This window comes from Tympanuchus pallidicinctus, unplaced genomic scaffold (genome assembly GCF_026119805.1).
Source record: "Tympanuchus pallidicinctus isolate F22 unplaced genomic scaffold, pur_lepc_1.0 scaffold5, whole genome shotgun sequence".
Lineage (NCBI taxonomy): Eukaryota > Metazoa > Chordata > Aves > Galliformes > Phasianidae > Tympanuchus > Tympanuchus pallidicinctus.
This window is the reverse complement of record NW_026294769.1, coordinates 71,063,683-71,082,050: the sequence shown is the minus strand read 5'-3', so window position 1 is coordinate 71,082,050 and position 18,368 is coordinate 71,063,683. Positions and strand designations below refer to the sequence as shown.

The 18,368-nt window shown below is 38.6% G+C and overlaps 1 protein-coding gene and 1 long non-coding RNA gene across 2 annotated transcripts in view; one reads left to right on the top strand and one right to left on the bottom strand.

The window, feature by feature from the left end:
* LOC128090871 (uncharacterized) overlaps positions 1 to 18,368 on the bottom strand; it is a 579,571-nt gene that overhangs the window by 395,912 nt on the left and 165,291 nt on the right. The window lies entirely within an intron of this gene.
* The window catches only part of COL22A1 (collagen type XXII alpha 1 chain), a 225,347-nt gene that overhangs the window by 131,107 nt on the left and 75,872 nt on the right, over positions 1 to 18,368 (top strand). The window contains exons 19-24 of the mRNA XM_052703565.1: positions 615 to 668; positions 2,029 to 2,064; positions 3,051 to 3,080; positions 3,670 to 3,723; positions 4,437 to 4,490; positions 14,670 to 14,723. Coding sequence (XP_052559525.1) covers positions 615 to 668; positions 2,029 to 2,064; positions 3,051 to 3,080; positions 3,670 to 3,723; positions 4,437 to 4,490; positions 14,670 to 14,723 — 282 coding nt within the window. The remainder of the gene's footprint in view (positions 1 to 614; positions 669 to 2,028; positions 2,065 to 3,050; positions 3,081 to 3,669; positions 3,724 to 4,436; positions 4,491 to 14,669; positions 14,724 to 18,368) is intronic.

Sequence of the window (18,368 nt, the reverse complement as noted above, 5' to 3'; positions counted from 1 at the left end):
TATTTCTCATGTTAGTGTTTATCACTATCCTTATAAGACGGAAATGTTTCCTGGTGTGAGATGCGGCACTGCAATCTCAATGAACTATGTTCACTGTGCCCATTGCGTTGTTTACAAAACTGCACTTGCAACAAATGTGGATGAAGCAAGAAATTGCAGAAGGATGTAAAGGTGGATGCTGATGTTTACTGCTTCTCAGGAACAATTTCTCCAGCTGACAGCCTATTACAGAAGTTGCGTTATTCTGAAGCTTTTCTGCCTTTTTCATGTCTTGACACTTAGCAGTGGGCAAATCTTCAAGCCTGCACTTTATCCTAAATTTTTGACACTGATATACTCCTTGATGTGCAATCTTCTTCAACCAGCTGGAATTGGAGGGCTGTTATCATGCTTGCCATGGCATCTCCATCCTTATTCCCCTTCTTGTCTATGTAGTAGAGACAAAGCAGTCTTGTGTGCATTAGCTTATACTGCTGTGCAGTTGGACATAGCTGATTGCAGTGTTAACATCCAAACCTGCAACCTTCTGATTCCCCAGTACTTTAAGGGAAACTGCAATTGATGTATGGTGCATGTAAAACAAAGTTTTTCTTTCTTTTTTTTTTTTTTCCTAGGGTCCTGCTGGCAGCCCAGGCCCTCCAGGTGGTAGCGGGCCCAAAGGAGAAAAGGTGAGTTGGGGTGGCATGCATGGAAGAGGTTTGAAGACACGTTTGTTACTTCCTCCATGAGCCCCAGTGCTGGAAATATCAGGGCTGTCGGCTTCTTCTTTCATTTGTGTGTAAGTGAAACTTGCATAGAAATAATTGTGTAACTTTTCTGATATTGCTTCAGTTAGACATAGGCGTAAGTGAGGAGTAAAACAGATCTGGTTATAGCACTGCTGCTCAAGGCTTAAACTTCTTTGTGGAAGTAAAATAACTTCATTATTTTGCAGGGTTACTAAAGTTTCCAGGACAACCTTATCTTTTCCTTCTTGCTCATGCTGACATGTTTTTGATATTCTCTATTTCTTTAGCATAAATAGGAAGATATGCCTAGCTCTGGGTTTTATTTCTCCTTTTCTCATCCAAGTAGTGAGCCTTACCCAAGAATACAGACATCAAAATGAATCCAATTACTTTCTGATTTATATTCAGAAGGTCTAAGTGAGGTTTCAGAAGGAGAGCTTATCCATAGGTTGGACTTGATGATCTTGAAGGTCTCCTCAACCAAGTGATTCTCTGATTTTCTTATTCTGTGGAGTTAACAAGAGATAGGAAGATATTTGTGCTTCAGCATGAGTGAAGCAAAGAACAGTCTTGATTCATAAGTCTTTGTCCTTATCTCTTTTGTGGCTGCATCTGACTCTTCCAGAAAACATTTAGCTCCTTGCTCCATTTTCACTGTAGATGATGTATGCCTCTTCATGCTGTGGACCTTCTTTAGAATAAATAACCAATAGTAATTAAACTTGTCTTAAGAGAAAAGAAAATGAATGGTATGTTGGTTCAAGCAGAGACTTACATAAGTAATGAAGAAATAGAGTGTGAAAGGTAGCTAAATGATCATTTTTGCATTGGACTGTACCTAAAGTAGAGGAGATACTTTCTGGAGTCTTAGTCTTAAAGCATGATAAATAGTGGGCTCTGCTGGAGACAAACTGCTGGAACAAATTGTTAGCCTGGGTGGCAGTAAGTCATGCAGAGTGGATGTAGCATCTCAGTGCTAAACCAAATACTTATAACGTCATTCTGCACTGTAAAAATGACTTGAGGAAAAAGGCACCATTTTAAGGCAGTATTACTGAAATTGATGTATGTCAATGATTATAGTAACAGAAGACAATCAGTTCCTGCTTGTATTTATATGCAGAGTGGAGAAAAGTTAAATGGGGTTGCATATTCGTATCTATCAACTCTGGGATGGTACAGAAATTGGAAAAAGAGGTCTGCTTTTGCTCTATGTTGTGTTTTGTGTTATGTTGTGCTTTGTCTTACCTTACTTTTTTTTTTTTTTCTTTTTCATTTTTGTTTTTTTTTTTTCCTGCAGGGTGAACCAGGGCTCCCCGGATTGCCAGGATCTTCAGTAAGATTTTTGTTTTTGTTATCTTAATCAAATATTGTAAGCTTTATTGTGTGAAAATAGAAGATGGAAGATGGGAATTTGAAGGCTCTCTTAAATGCAATATTCTTAAATGGATTTAAAGAAGTGAAATTTATGCCAGTTAAGATTTATGAAGATAAGTTAAATAAGGAGATGTGCTGCCAATAATTTTGGGAGATTTTGAAGTGTGAAGATGAGGTCTTGAAAAGAAAGCATCACCTCAGGTACATCTGATAAAGCAATGTTGTGACATGACTGTGAGTTTTCCATGATGGTCACAGAGCCACTGCCGACAAAAGTGGAAAAGAGAGCAAACTGAGAACATAAGGAGAGGCTGATCTTTGCTGTGGCACAAGCTTAACGTGCTTTTAAGCATCCCTTGCTCTTCAGTGATGCCTTCAGTGAAACCAAAAGTATCATTACCAGGGGCACAAGATGTCTAGAGCTAATTTCCGAGTGCATGGAAAAAGAAAATACACAGAGAAGTATGCAGAGGAGAGGTTTAAGACTGATTTCTGCAGGGGATGGTAACAAAGCTTTTGGGGTACATCCATTTTGCTTTCCAAAAAATGGATTAAAAGTTAGGAAATAGTCCTTCAGGTCTATTGGTGGAAAACATTAAAACAGCCACTGAGACGAGTAACACTGAATATAAAATTGTGCCAATGAAGAACTGAGATGACTGACAGCTGTCTGTCACAGCCACTTTGGTTGCATTGAGGCGTGCTTACTAACTAGTTTATGTTGATGAGATAATGAACTATCTTACTGCTTATACAGCCACACAAATCCTGTCACAGACAGCTGAGTGAGCAAACCATGATTTGCTTGAATAGAATATATCCCTCCAGCATGCACACTGGGGAATGATGAGAGGAGAAGAATACACTGCGTGGGACAGTCATACTCCAACCTTCTTTGTTGTCTTTTTCAGTTTTCCCTTTGATGACTCTACATTTTTATTACAGGTACCTTCTGAAGGCCTGAAAGGAGAGCAAGTAAGAGAGATTTGATATCTGTGCATCCACTGCAAAGGTGTTTTATGTGCTTCAACTGCCAGATAGATTAGATTTTCTTTAAAATGGCATTTCAAAATTAAGGTGGATAGAAGCATTGTCAGAGAATCAAGAAACAAGTTAACATATAGTGGGGACTATAAACTTAAACGAGAGGGAAAAGGGTAATGTCCTTTTGAAGTGCAGTGAATCTAACATGAGTGACAAGTGTAAGTTGGAAAGATTGAGCCATGCAATTCTTTAAAATTTGGACAGTGTTAATATAAAAGTTAAACTGTATTTGGAATATCCAGGGAAGCCCAGTGTCTTTGTTAACTTACAACCTTTGAGGAAGAGAGAGTCATGGTTAAATGATGACTAGGCATCGATGGATCGTTCTGCATGCACTGCAATCAGTGCTGGTAATTCAAGTAGCTAAGAATTAAATCAGCTGGTCCCTGTACTGCTGCTTTGGGAACAATGAGGAAAGGGGTGGTGTAGGTCTTGTACAGCTTACCTGTATGAGAACTATGCCCACATGATTTTTTCTGCCAGTATTTTAATACTTTATTTTCTTAACATCTTTCTGCAGGGAGAGCCTGGCCCACGAGGACCTCAAGGCCAACCTGGACTTCCTGGACTCCCAGTAAGTAATTTCTCTTACTGCTTACAGTCCTCAGAATCTGAAACTCAGACTGATGTGAGGCATATATGCACAACATTATACATTACCCATTACTAAGGTCTTATACAATGCCCACAGTTTTCTTCACCAGAAAAACCTGTAAGCTGTCATAGACTAATGATCAAAGAATGGTTGCTGCAAAGTGGTTGGCTTTATGCCACAATGTCCCAGCTATAATAAGAGGTGGGTATGTGTGTTTGTATCTCAGCAAGGAATACAACACAGTATTTGCAATAACTTAGGCACACCTGCATTCTTTTTACTTATTTATGTCTTCCGGGTACGTTTTATAACACAGCTATGTGGTAAATTTCACATTAGACTGCTGCCTGATTTGCACATACTCTGCATTTCCTCACTTTTCAATTTTTCCTTGTGTTACACTGTTGATTGGTTTTATAAAATTGATGGCGTTGTGAAGGTTTACTTAGGTAAATCTGATTTTGATTATGTGCTTTAAACATTGTTGTATACTTTGTATTTAATCAAGGAATTGTCATTTTTCTGTATGCCATTTTCTTATTCTCTTCCTCTCACAGGACAACATAACTATCAGATAAGTGTTGTCTAAGTGTCATGCAGTAACTGTAGCCCAGCATTATTAGGAAACAGTTTAAAAGTTCGTTAGTTTTTCTTACTTGCTTAACCTTCTAAAAATACTTTTACTTTTAAAGGGAGAGGCTGGTCTAGAGGGCAAGCCTGGAGTCCCAGGTTTACCAGGTCAAAGGGTGAGTTGCTCTTTTAATTCAATGTTAAGTCTCAGTAGGCCAGGGACAGCAGCATTCAGTAAGAATTGGTATTTTGACTCATTTTATGTATACTTTTCCATTTATTTAAGGATCCTTGAAGCCTGGATCCTTTTTCCTATTTCTTCTTTATGGTCCAGCAACATTCAGTACCTCTTGGATTCCACAAACTGTATTGCAATGCCCTGTTGCCCTGGGAAATTTTCTTTCTCGTCTTTTGCTCTCTTTGTCTCTGCTTCTTGCTGTCAAGATGATTCTTACTCCTCTTTCCCATGGGATCCTATGTTAATTATATTGATGTTTATCAGAGGTAGAATTAATGGAAACTTTATTTTCTAAAGGAATATTCCTAAGCCACACTCAGCCACATGGTTAGTCTTTAAAAAACAAAGCAAAATATTTTCTATAGAAAAAGCAGTGACTAATTAGAAAAAAATAAAAATCTGCTTGAAATATATTTTGAGCACTGACAAATATCACTTTGTACCATGCTTATTGGTAAATGCTATAAGAATGTAAAATCTGACAGAATTTCCTGTAGAAGTCTCATAGAAGCTATTTTTCAACTTGCCAAGCCTGGGAAAATGACCTACAAAATCACCTCATTTTAGGTGGAAAATGGATTGGAAGAGTCTTAAAAAAGCTTTAATTCCTAAAAATGTTAAAATAGAGTCCTGCTGCAAGTGAAACTTGGAGTAGTATCACCCTTATTAAGATATGAATCTGAATGTGGAACCACTAATAAGATGGACAAGTTGAAATTTCAGAGAAATGCTGTTGTCTTGGAAATGAACTCCAAAGATGCTTAGAATGCATATTACAAAGTGAAGCCATTCTGTTTTTGTTTCACCTTGAGAACACTAATTTGTGTACAGGAAGGCAGAGGAAAATACAACTTTGGCATACATTTTTAGTAGATGGTTTTCTGCAGACTTCCAGTTGAGTTGCTTGATATTGAATTGAACTGTACGCTAGGCTTTTTGAGAATCTTTTGCTGGAGAAGATGATGCTTGCAGTCTTCATGTTAATGCTACAGTGGAAAAGGTCATTTACTCGCTTTTTTGTAGTTTTCCAGTGTTTAGAAAATATCGGCTTATGCCTTTTGCAAATAACTTTGCTGTGCTTTACTTATGAGTTGACAAGCTCTGATTTGGCGTGGTTTTAAAGCCTGCTGTGAAACACTGCTTTTCGAATAAGATTAATAGAACATATTAGCTGAGTAAAGGACAGTGATCTGTCAGGGTCTGCCACACAATACAAAATGCTCCTGCTAATGATCATTTGATTAGAGATGTCATTTGATACACACTGAGTTTGAATGTTTCCCTGACTCTGTTGTGTCTAGCTGGTTACTTTTCCTGAGGGTCCTTATTAGTCACCAACCATCTTAGGTGATAGATATTTTTTTTTAATTAAAAACCACTATTCAATGATTAAATATCTGAGCTGAATCAAAACCTTGAGGTTGGTAGAGCTACATGGGTAACCTACAGATGTGGGAGAGAGACCTGATTAGCAGATGCTGCTGAGTCATCATTAACATAGTTCTTGCTTAAGCATGGATCCAGGCATTGATTACCATCTCTCATAAATTTGGCTGCAAGAACAAGTATTTCTCTAAAAAAACTGTAGTACTTAAAATGCCATGAACAGAAATATTAGCAAGTATCTATTCAAGTCTGTTTTTAAATGACTGGGTGTGAGGTAAAGGCTGGCTCTGAAGCCACAGCGCCGTGAGGATGTGGTCACAACGCTGCAGTTTGGTTGTGAGTCCAGCCCTGTTGCAAGGCATTAGTCACATCTCTCCATCTCTGTGTCTGCTGTAAATAGTGGCAGGTGTGTATGGTTAGATAACAGTGTGAGCACAATGAGCACACCAAACAGAACTAAAGCAGTAGTGACAGTATGAGTTTAATTCTAACCATTTTTCACGGCACAGTTTTGAGTCATGCCAAGAAGCAATCTCCCCCCAAATGTCTCTGATAAAGTGACATCCTTCTTTGTGAAAGGGAAAGTTTGTCTGTACAAACATAAATATCTGTGATCTTTGCACTTGTCCTGGCCCATTGTATTTGCTAATGTAGGTGTAGCCTTTCATGTTCTGGTGAGGACAGAAAGTCAGAAACAGCCAATGGCAGATTTGGGTCTTCTTTCCAGTGTTATTAGTAGATCTTGTGTTGAACAGATGAAACTCACTATCTACTTGGCTGATCCTTCTGCTGCTTCATGTGGGTGGAATTTTATACAGGTGAGGTTTCAGGATTTGATGTTACACGAGTTTATATATCTTGAAAATTTCATTCTTGAGGGACTATGTAACTGTTCTGCATTATTATCTTGTAACATAATAGACAGATTACAGTGCAAAGGTAAATTCCAGCTTCTGATCTACTTGACTTCAGGATCCTATCAAGTAACATGCTGCAAAGAGGGGCTAATGTAGAACAGTTACTGTTTTGCAGTATGGTTCAACTTCAGCTTGGCCATATGGTCCACAGTTGAGGTTTAGATAAAAATGATGCACACGCATACAGGTCTTCTGTCCTGATATGTATTGTACATACAAACTTCTGCTGGAGTTCTTAGAAGGCTGCAACATTTCAGTTAGCTGTAGTGCAACTGACATCGGCTACTTATGGACTAAAAATGTTTGGAACAATTTTGTAGGGGAGAGTGTGCCTCATAAGACAGTCCACTGGAAGTGGAAGTTTTTGAGGTCTGTGAAGACAAAGCCATTGTTGGTTGATGTCAGAAATATGATGCTGGGGCTACCTACACAGTGTAAATGAGTGTAAATGAAATTTCACAGCAGATGACATACTGTTCCAAATATCCTAATGATAGTCTGGCCAACAAGAGCAGTCATAATTTTCAGAAAGATTTCTAAGAAAAAAGGAAGCATGATATTCTTTTGGCATGAACTTTGGTTCCAGTTACTGCTGAAGAAATAAAAGAATATGTGGGTTAGCGTAGTTGGCAGTAAACAAGGCACATTATTTACAGATACACCATTTGTTTTATAGGAAAGGAAGTGGGGGATTAATTTCTTAAAATGATTATTGCAAACTTAATCTTCCATATAAAGGCACTCATTGTGCATTTTGTCCAAAATAAGACTTTTCCAATCACCCCTGCTTATACTGTACAATTCTTAGAGCATCTGCAGAATGTTCTGCTTATGTTTCACATGAACATGACTGAATAACCGGGGGGGGGGGGAGTTGAACACTGGTCATCCGGGCTTCTGTTGGCCCAGGGCTTCTGACCAGGGTAATGCTTATCTTTTGCATTTGGTGCCTCACCACCAAATAAGGATTGCAGCCTATGGTCTCCAAGAACTTTACATTGGCTTCTCCATGGAACACAGAGCAACACTGTGCTCTTTCAGAAGCTGTGGACATCTAATCAGGATGCTCACACACAGCTGCTCTTGAAAGCACAGAGGTAACTGGTGAGTCCCAGAAAGTGTTCCTGAAGGCTGGAATCACTGTTCTGCAAGAAGATGCAGTCTGAGACAGCAGGGGCTGTCTCTGAAGTAGATTCTACTGGACTTTAGAGAGAAGTTGTTCCCAAGCTGACCTATAGGTATGATGGATTATCTTCATATTGCTTTATTTAGAAAAATTAAGCAGGAAGTGCAGGAGGTGTTATGGTCTAAAAAAAAGCTTATGTTATTGCAGCAATCTGATTGCCAAATTTATCAGAAGCTCACCTTGCTGTATATGAACCTCTTCCTCCTGCAGCTCATTCCCATGAGCATGTAATAATGCATGCTTCCAGACATAGATCTTCAACCCAGAAGATAATAGGAGGGCTACACACGGTGGCAGCATGCTAAGAAGGCTGCATAGGTTGGGAAGACAAATCACCATTTGTACATTTAAAAGCACTTTTCCACTCCACTAGTCTGGTTTAGTTGCAGGTCTTTAAGTCTTTTATGGATACAAAAAAATTCTGCGTAATCCCCTCAGTATCACTGCTGAACTGCTAATCTGATAATTCACTTTTATCTTCCAATCATGTCCTGAGAGGAAGAGACAACAATTCCTACCTAAACCACACAACTGAATTATGTTCTTTTTATTGCACAGCTGCTTCCAAGTGCCTGGCACCTGAGGTCTATATTTTGACAACAATACCTTCATATTGATTACAAAGCATCGCTCTTCTCACCCATCCCTAAGATCATTCAGTGACAGTACTCTTTCTCTGATTTTACTAAAATTGCCTGAAAAAAAAGGAGGCAGAACACTGAGAGTCTGGATTCATTTTAGTTCTTCTTTTTTTCTCCTCTCTTTCTGTCTTCTTCCTGAGAAATGGAAGAGAGTTTGAAGTACTCTGATTCTGCTTCAAAGTCTTTTCACACATCTTATTGTTAGAAATAATGGAAATAATCCTAATCTTTCTTGCATTACAGACACAAAAGGTGCTTATCTGATATGCTCATGGAAAGCACACAGACCTTAGTGTAATCTAGACTAAACACAGGGTTCTTCTGAAGTGTGCTCCAAATAAATGTAGAGAAAAAAGTTCATCCCACTGAAATGGTGCAAATTCATTCAAGTGATTGAAATGTTGATAAACAAACCAAGAGAAAACACTTACTTATCCTAGAAGAGTACTTTCCATTTAAGTGTGAGGTAGCAGCTACCTAGACCAACTTTGGATGTGATGCATTGCAGCCTAGTTTTCTAAATTTGTATTGTCAGAATTTTCCCATGCTCAAAGAATGGTGAAAAACACTAAAAAATACGAGTCTCATAGAATAGTAAGAATGGTCTTGTGGGGAAAAAAAAAATTCTTGATGGAAAATATGTTTTAAAAATTGTACTCTTTAATGAATTTCCTTATCTATGATTAAGACTTCACTGTACCTGAATCAGAGTGATAAGTAATTCCACCTTTTTCAACTTGGTGCACAAGATAATTTGTGCAGAGTCAAGCATAGAATGGGAGTTGGTTGGATGTCAAAACATAGATAATGTAAAAAATATACTGCCAGATCCTTCTTTCATGAGTGAATTTTGAAGTTCAGGATCGTATTTTGTCAGGCTGGAGGCAATGGGAACTAGTGCAGCTCCAAGAGTGAATTACCTAAGGGGGTCTTCTGTGTCTTTAATTCAACTGTCATGTTTCAGCATGTTTTCGTGTGCCGGGGTCCACATCCCCTGAATGTTTATCCCTGAAATCAGAGCAGCACAAAAAGCTTATCAACCTTCTTGACTCTTTACAACCAGATTAACAAGGCTGAGTCTCAGTAAGTGCTACGTATTTGTTTTACAGTTTAGTCTGAAGGGTTCTGTTAAAACTGGGGATTACTGGGTTCAGGGCATACCCTCTGCCCAGAAGAGAGGTTGATAGTTTTATCACTGTTAGCTGTAATGTTGGAGATAAATTTCCCAGATCTCTGGGGGCTACTGAACTCTTCTTTATGTTTTAATAGCAGGACGGAAAAACAGGTATTAGACTTTCCCCTTCTTGACCTCCCTTTCTCCTCTTTAGGTGAGTTGTTGCCTATGATATTCCTGTTCTGACTTCTCATAATATGAATTGAGAAAGAAAGTGCTGATAGCACATCTCCCCCTGGAGATACCAACATTAGGGAGATAATCCAGAAGAAAAACAGTTTGCCCAGCAAACAAGGCAGACTTTTTGGAAAGAGGCAGTTCAAAGGTGTGACTTCTCTTAATGTCCAGTAGTCCTAATGGTTTTTATTTCTCTTTATTATAGCAGTTCCATGTAATCACCCACATGCTGGCTATCCCCAATGGTATTTGCATTCTCAAGCCACGAAGATGCTCTTGATTCTTAATTTATTGCCTATGTTCAGAGCCTGTAAAAGGTGCCTTTGGGGAGTTCAACTATTGGTTACCACTGCTGTTTATATACAGGTAAAGGAACATGACTGAAAGCATAATCCTATCATCTAACCTAGCATTTATGCTAGCAGTTATATTAATTCACAGTTAAGGTTCCCTCTATGTATTTGGTACCAAAAGGTTGGGGCCAAATCTCAGTGATAACCATGCTATGAGAATATACAGCTGTTTAGGGTATTGCATAGCAAGAGAACAAACAGGCTAGAGCCTTTCCCAGTTTCCCTCCTAGCAGTGTGAAGCTAACAATTCCCCTTGTTTCTATGTCTTCTGTATGACAGTTTCCAAAGCTTAGTTGAGTTTATATGTATTTGGGGGTGCTTGAACTGTTCAGATGATTTTGCCTTCCCCATGTAAAGTTCAGCAACACAGAAGTAAAAATTAGGTAAATGAATAGAAAGAAAGAAGAAAGGATTGATGGTGTAGATTAAATCAAAAAATAAACTGTAACTGTCATTGAGGTAAACACATTTCCAATAAAGCACATTTTTAACTGTGCTATTATTCAAATTGCTGATGAAGACAAATAACATCTTTCATATAGTAGAAGGTAGATGTTCTTACACACTTAGCTGATTCTTGCTGTAAGTAACAGAGCATAATTGCTAGTTTTCTCTGTCATATTATTAGGTGATGTGACATTTCACTGAGCATTGCTCTCATAGGTATAATTTCACCCAGCAAGTATTTTTGTACTTTCCAGACAGGCTGTAATACTATGGAGTAACTCTGTTGCAGTTTGATTTTGGCTAACCTCTGAGCAGCCAAAATGTTCTCTTCACAATGGGAAATTACACTCTCAGTCTCTGTGTCAATATAATTATATGCTGCTGAAAGGGATTTCTTGGTGTTTTGAAAAGTAGCAAAGTTTTTCAGTGTTATACTCAAGAAAAGGATAGCCTCCTTTCACATCTGTTATTGCTGCTGCAGATTAGTGTGGCTGGCCAATGTGTGGAAACAGAGCAGCTAGTATATACTTATCCCAGGAGGCAAAATTTGTCCTTCCTGCCTTTCTCAGCTTTTAAGAACACCTCAGGAAGAAGCTGTAGCTTCTACTCGTTCCTCAGCTTCCCCAAATAATTTTATCATATGGGACCAGGTTTTTGAAATGCAGCATATTCAGAAAAGCACAACTAGACAATGCTCTTAAGTTATAAAGTCATTGAAGTCATACAACAGTGGACCACTAATATAAGATCCTTATGCACTACTCACATCTTTTCAGTTGCAACACTAAGAGTCTCATTGGGATTTTGCTGTCCTGTGTATCAGTCATGCATCAGTGTTGTGCACGGCTGCTTGCCTACTCTCCCCAAGTGGGAAGGGGAGGAGCATTGGAAAGGTAAAAGTGCAAGAACTCATGGGTAGTAATTAAGAGAGTATTCTAAGTAAAGCAGAAGATATGTGCTCAAGGAAAGCAAAACCAGAAAATTATTCACTCCTTCCCATTAGCAGACAGATGTTCAGCACTTTGAGGAAAGCAGGACTCATCACATGAAACCACTTCTTGGGAAGACAAATGCTATCAACTCTGAGTGTTCCCTGCTTTTTCTTTCTTTTCTCCAGCTTTTATTGCTGGTATATTATATTTCTTTGGTCAGTTTGGGCCACCTGTCCTGCTTCTGTCCTCTCCCACCGCCTTGTGCCCCCTGCTCCTTGCTTTCAGAGCAGTGTGAGGAGCTGAAAAGTTCAGGGGTATACTCTGCAACAACTAATCCCTGTGTTATCACCTCAAGAATCTAAAATATGGCATCATTCAGACCTCTATTCCAGCCAACATCATGACAATCAGTCATTATGGTGTCGTATTAAGTACACAATGGGGTGTATTCATGCTCTCCAGCTTTCAATATCTGATTTGAGTTTGAACTGGATGACCCTATAAAAGACCCTTCCAATACAAATAATTCTGTTTCTGTGATTTAAGGTGATTACTTTGGGAGCTAATACCATTATTCTCCTTCACAATATATCAATTATATATCAAGTTTCTGCTCTGCATTCAGTTGTGCTCTCTGAATTCATGTTTCTAAATGGAACCAAAGTTGCACATGCATTGTAAGATGAGGTGCAGATATTTTAATTTTAATATTTTATACAAGATTTTTTAAGGGGGTGTCTTCTGTGGTCACTTTGGCAGTTGACAAAATGCATCTAGAGTATTTACCTAGAAAACGTGTTGATTCATGTGGTGACGTGAGATCCTGAGGTGAAAATGGGGTTTGACAAAGAATGAAGTGACAGATGTTGAGTAAGTGGAAGGACTGCTCATGAATAGTGCATGTATTTGAGTATATTAGGTAGATTCCTGTTGATATCAGGAGCTTGGTAATGAATGCAAACTCTTCCTGGTACCCAAGCACTTCATAATAATTCATTTAATTTTCCTTTTAAACTTTTCTGTGTATGAGAGATGACACTTTTGTTGTGAAAAAAATTACGGAAAAGATCAGATTCTGACATCTCAGCTAACTGAACTTAGTCAAAATCAGATAAAATATGATGTAAACTTGATTTGCTTGTGATATTTTACTTGTTTCACTCATTTAAGTCAACAGGAATTACATAAATTTTTTCTGGACATATTTCAGTAAAAAAAATAAAGGAAAAATTATATATCAGACTTGCACATCTGCATGACAAATCACATCATCAGTCACATAAAACTTACTTAATTATAATATCCTTCTAAAAAAGAAAATCATTTTTGATGAGAAGTAGAAATGAGGAGAAAAATCACTTCTCTGACTTTCAGATATTTACATGATTTATCTTGTAACCTCCTAGTGTATTACTAACAACCTCAGAAGTATTAATGATTCAGTATCTATTACATGTCAGGGAAGGATAGATTATTTTTACAAGGAGGCTGAGTCACAGAATATATGACTTACTCAAAGTAACACAGCAAGTAAACTTTTGAGCTGAGAAACAATCAAACTTCTGCTTTAACTCTAGTTCTTCAGGCATCCTTTCTCTGCCTTTTCTTCCTCTTTTTTCTCACTTAGGACATTTTCCGTATTTTACCACTACTTGAGGTCAACCCCAAAGGGAGACACATCTGCTGCATCCATGTGACTGGGGGACATGGTTTAGTGAGCATGATTGGACTAGATCATCTAAGTGATCTTTTCCATCCTTAATGATTCTATGATCCTACCCCCATGGGTATGCTCCAAGACTTGGCTTATCCTTTCCTTGCACCAGTGAAATTCTCCTGTTCGTCTGGAGGAAATTTTTTTATTGCAGAGAATTAGGTGAGCTCTGTCCTTTGGTGATAATGCCAACCTCAATTAGAAATGCCTTGTTTGTTCTTCTTTTCTGGCTTAGAGACAGTGAATCTTTTATATTCATCCATGCACCAGAGTTCTTAATTATTTTCTTTCTTTATGCATAAGACAGTGCAGGAAGCACAAAGGACACATCTTGGCTTGGTTGGGGAGGGATGAAGCTTTGTACTGTATGTGGTAACACCCTTGGCTGAATATCAGTACTGTCAATTCTCTGATGCTCTTTGGGAAGCACCCAGATGTGACTGCGGAGTGGAATAGAGGCCAAAAGATGCCTGAAACCAACCCTCTTCTATGGAGGGAAGGCCACATACAGACTATGAGGCTTGGTAGATCTGAATATGCAAGGAATTAATTGAGAGAATTTGAATTTTCTGCAATACTGGGGAGTGTGGTCACTGCTTAGAAAGGCATTCTGCCCATTGTTGTACATACTTAAGAGGCTGGGTTCCATTCAGCTTATATTCAGCTCACTATATTTATCAAGTTTTATTTTACAAACCATAGAAACTTCTCAATTAATTGTCAAGTATTTAGATTGATTTTGGTGTGATTTCAAAGCGATGCAATCTTCTTTGCTTGAAAATAACAAATTTATGTTAGAAGTGGGAGAAATGTTGAACATTAAACATCATTTCCTTCTCGCTATGTTAGGGCTAGGAATTGTTCTTCATGATTTTTCATGTACCTCCAGAGATAACCAGTCTCTTGTTTGGATAACCAGTCACAGTTTTCCAAACTGTTGGGTTTTTTTTTTGTTTTTTTTTTCTTCAAGAGCAAAATCTGGACTGGAAAGTGCAGTATCTACAAACTGGACAGACATTACACTTATCAGAGACCACTAGAATTACACATCCAGTAACTGATGCCTTATATCTAGCCCTTGTGTTTTCCATGCTGATGATATATCAGTCTGGGGGTAAAATATTTTGGAAAGTCTCAGCAAGTCATTTTTTCCTTAGTGTCTAAGATTTGTTTTTCTGTTCAACACACAGGGTAAGAAGGGAGAACCTGGATTCCCAGGAATTAATGGTCTGATTGGCCCTCAGGTAAGTGACAATTTCTTCATTTTCAAGTAATATTTAGCAAAGATGTATTTTATGGCAAAAGGTGACTTGGAACTTGCACCATGCCATGACCTTGTTCTCTTCTCATTTGTACAGTCTTTGAAGCTGGCTTTTCTCCTTTAAGATCCAAACTGATTTGTCCTGATGTGAGTGAGAGAGAAAAGTCTGGTGTCAATTTAGCTTCCAGAGTTTTTCAGCATCTTTGTGTGGAGACATAAGGATCTGTTTTGCATGTGACTTTCCCATTGCTTTTGCACAGAGCAGTGTAATTCCAGAGGGCAAGCAAGATTTGTGTTTTGTGATGTTTAGGACAGTGTCTGAGCTATTGGCAGTGTGAACTGCTAACTACAGATATGCCTCCTGTACTGCAGTCTTAAGGGAAGAAACAGTTTTAAAGGTGTTTGCTGTTCAGAAAGCACACTTATTTGTGCACAACTTCCTTTTCATTGCTTTGAAAGTCATATTTCTGCTTCTTAGAGGAGGTCAGGCAGTGGCTTACTAGGAAAGGTAGACACAGCAGTTTAAAACCATTGCTTATTCTTCTGATGAGTAAGGTTGTGAGCAATGTCTGAAGTTCATGACCCATTAGCTCTCTTTTGGCATGGTAATGCTCCAAGTTGCAGCATTTGTAGTTTCACAAGCACAAAATAGTGCTATGCACTGTGTACGTTACATATAGTCAAAGTGGATTTGACTCCAGTTTGGAAAAGCTTGTGCTATTATGTACTGTAATAGCACTGACACTTGCCTCTGGCTTGTGTTCTTGCTAACTTTGTAGCCAAATTCAGTTGACCCAACTCACAGTGTAGGGTCATTCCCTGTAATAAGAGAAATATCTTTGGGGATGTCCTCAAGCAGGGAAGATGCACTAACCACTCAGGTGAAAACTGAGTATCTCATTCCTTCCTTTTTCAATAATAAGCTAACGAACTAGGGATTTTGTTACAATAATCAGTTAAGTTTGGAGCAAAAATAAAAAACCTTCTCTGCTGCTACAGCTGTTGGTAGGATATTGCAATAAATGGCACTCTAGTCAATAGCAGGTACTAATTTATTTCCTCTGCCAAGCTATGCCCTTGTAACCATGAATGTAATCTAGACATGAATTCTGTAGCAGACATTTTGTAATGAGCCATGTTTGCTGAGGCTACCAGCAATACAATCTGGGGCTTTCTGATCCTGTGAGGGTGAGGATCCTTGTATCCAGCTGGAAACCTTGCCCTGCCACACTGCTTGATAATGGTCTACATACTTTTAAGACTTCTTCCTTTGGTACTGCATTTGGTTTGCAAGTATTTCAGCAGCAGCCTCCAAGAAGAATGAAGACAGTATTTCCAATGGATTCATTTCTTATTTTTATTTCCCCTGCAGGATAACATTAAAAGATCCCCTGAAGCCATCTGAACTGTGTGTGTAGCAAATGGGAGAAGATTTTCCTTACTTTTGGGAAAGATTTGTCTCCCTTCATTAATTCTGATATACCTGACTATCCATTTAAACAACATCTTGCTCAGCTCAAGTTCTCTGTAACTTTACAAAGTTTATATATGCATGTGTTAGCAACTTCAGAAACTTGTATGGAAGAATTGCTGACACAACATTAAGCAGCTTTCCTTTCAGCATAGGCTAAATAAAGTTTTCAAATTTGAAGTTAATTAAAACTGCATAGAGTGCTAGCCCCATCAAGGGATACGTAAACTGACTCTTCCTCCCAGCTAACTGTAAAAATGGAAGAATTTTCTCCTTTTCCTGAAGTGGCACATTGTCCTGGATGTATTACTGCAGTCTTCCATATTTTTGTTTGGAGAAAGTGCTTACGTTTAACTTGTGACAAAACTACTATTCAGCTTACTAGCATTTTTTGTGACATGAAGTTTGTAAGCACTTTATCAGCATTTCTCTCTTTCTTTTATTGTATCTTAACATCATACTATGTTCCAAGAATAACCAGGTTTCCTTAGATTGCAGTTACACATATATTCTTAAAAATGATTTATGGATGTCTTGTGTCACCTCTTCCTATGCTGTCTCCATGGTGTTGAGGGCCACCAAACTTGATTTACCCATACATAAACTTGGTTAAGACACTATAATAACCTCATTTTCTTCTGCTATTTTAAATTTAAATATAATTTTGTTTTTGTTTTTGTTTTTGTTTTTGTTTTGACCATTCTGCTCCCACTGAAAGCTCAATTGGCAGAAGAATGGAATGGAGATAGGAGCTTTAGAAGCCATGTTACTGAAAAGCACAGAAAAGAGCCACAAAAAGATGCCAGTTAATCCTGAACCCTATTCTAAATATCCATTGAAGTCTCAGGGAAGGGTGGGCGAGCCACTTCATTACTGTGAGACAGATGCTGATTTCTCAGCACCTCCAGAGCCAGCATTTTCTACTGACATGTGGTAGAAAATCCTTCTTCCTATACAGGGGTCTAGTCAAGCATAGTGATAGAATCATCATCATACAACCACCAAGGTTGGAAAAAACCTCTAAGGTCATCCAGTCCAACTGTCTACCGATCACCAAGATTTCCCACTAAACCACATCCCTCAGTACAACAACTAAACATTTCTTGAACACTTCCAGGGACGATGACTCTACCACCTCCATTGTCGTCCTGTTCCAGTGCCTAAACACTCCTTTGGAGAAGTTTTTCCTAATGTTTGCAGTTACTACTGGGTTTTGTCAGGATAAATAATTCCCATCATTCCAGTCCCAGCAAGAAGCCATAGAAGGCACAGACAGCACTGCAGGGCAGCCAGCCTTAGGATACTCTGCATCAGGGCCAGCAGATACAGTGACAACCCACTGCAGAAGTGATGCCAGTCTGACTCTTAAGGACTGGGTGTCTTTGTATTGTAGAGTTAAGTAGCAAATCCTGAAGCAGCAGTTAGAAAGCAACCTCTTATCTAGTCTGGGTATGTGCTGTGACAATTGCGTAGCCTTAGTTTTGCCTTTTTCCTTCCTTACATGCTCTACTCAAACTAAATTTTAAGATTTTTATGATTTTTTTTTTCCTTGTTGATCTGCTGTGGTGGTGGGCCTGTCCATGATTTTGTTTGTTCCATATTGCCCATATTAGCACCCCCAGAAATGAACATTTATTTTCTGCTGACCTTCAGAAACAGTGCATCTTGCAGCATCATTAAGCCTTGAAGTAGACACTTTGGGTCTTATTTTCCTCTCTATATATGAATGATTTTCCTGCAGTAAGGGCACAAACATCTGAGCACATCACATAATTGTGTTGTTATTATTTATTTGCACTATTTTTGTTTGTAGGAAACTTAATCATGGGTCAAACTTCTATTACGGTAGGCTGTTCAAATGCAGACTAAAAAATGAACACTTCTGTAAAGTACTTTCAATTGAAATAGATAGAAGAGTACTACGCATGTACAACACTGAGGCTATGTTTTTCTGTGTGGCCACCTGAGATCTTGATGTACCTCATTTATCCCATTGTCTGTTGAGAGGAAGATTTCAGAGCAGAGGCTGAAGGCAGCTGCTTTTCTAGGCATGATGGGTGTCCTGTGGAGACAGAAGATTTAGGCAGTATGTGCTATGTATAGGTGTGCCATGAGGGCTGCATTTGCTGGCTCAATAAAGAAGGGGGTTGATACCTC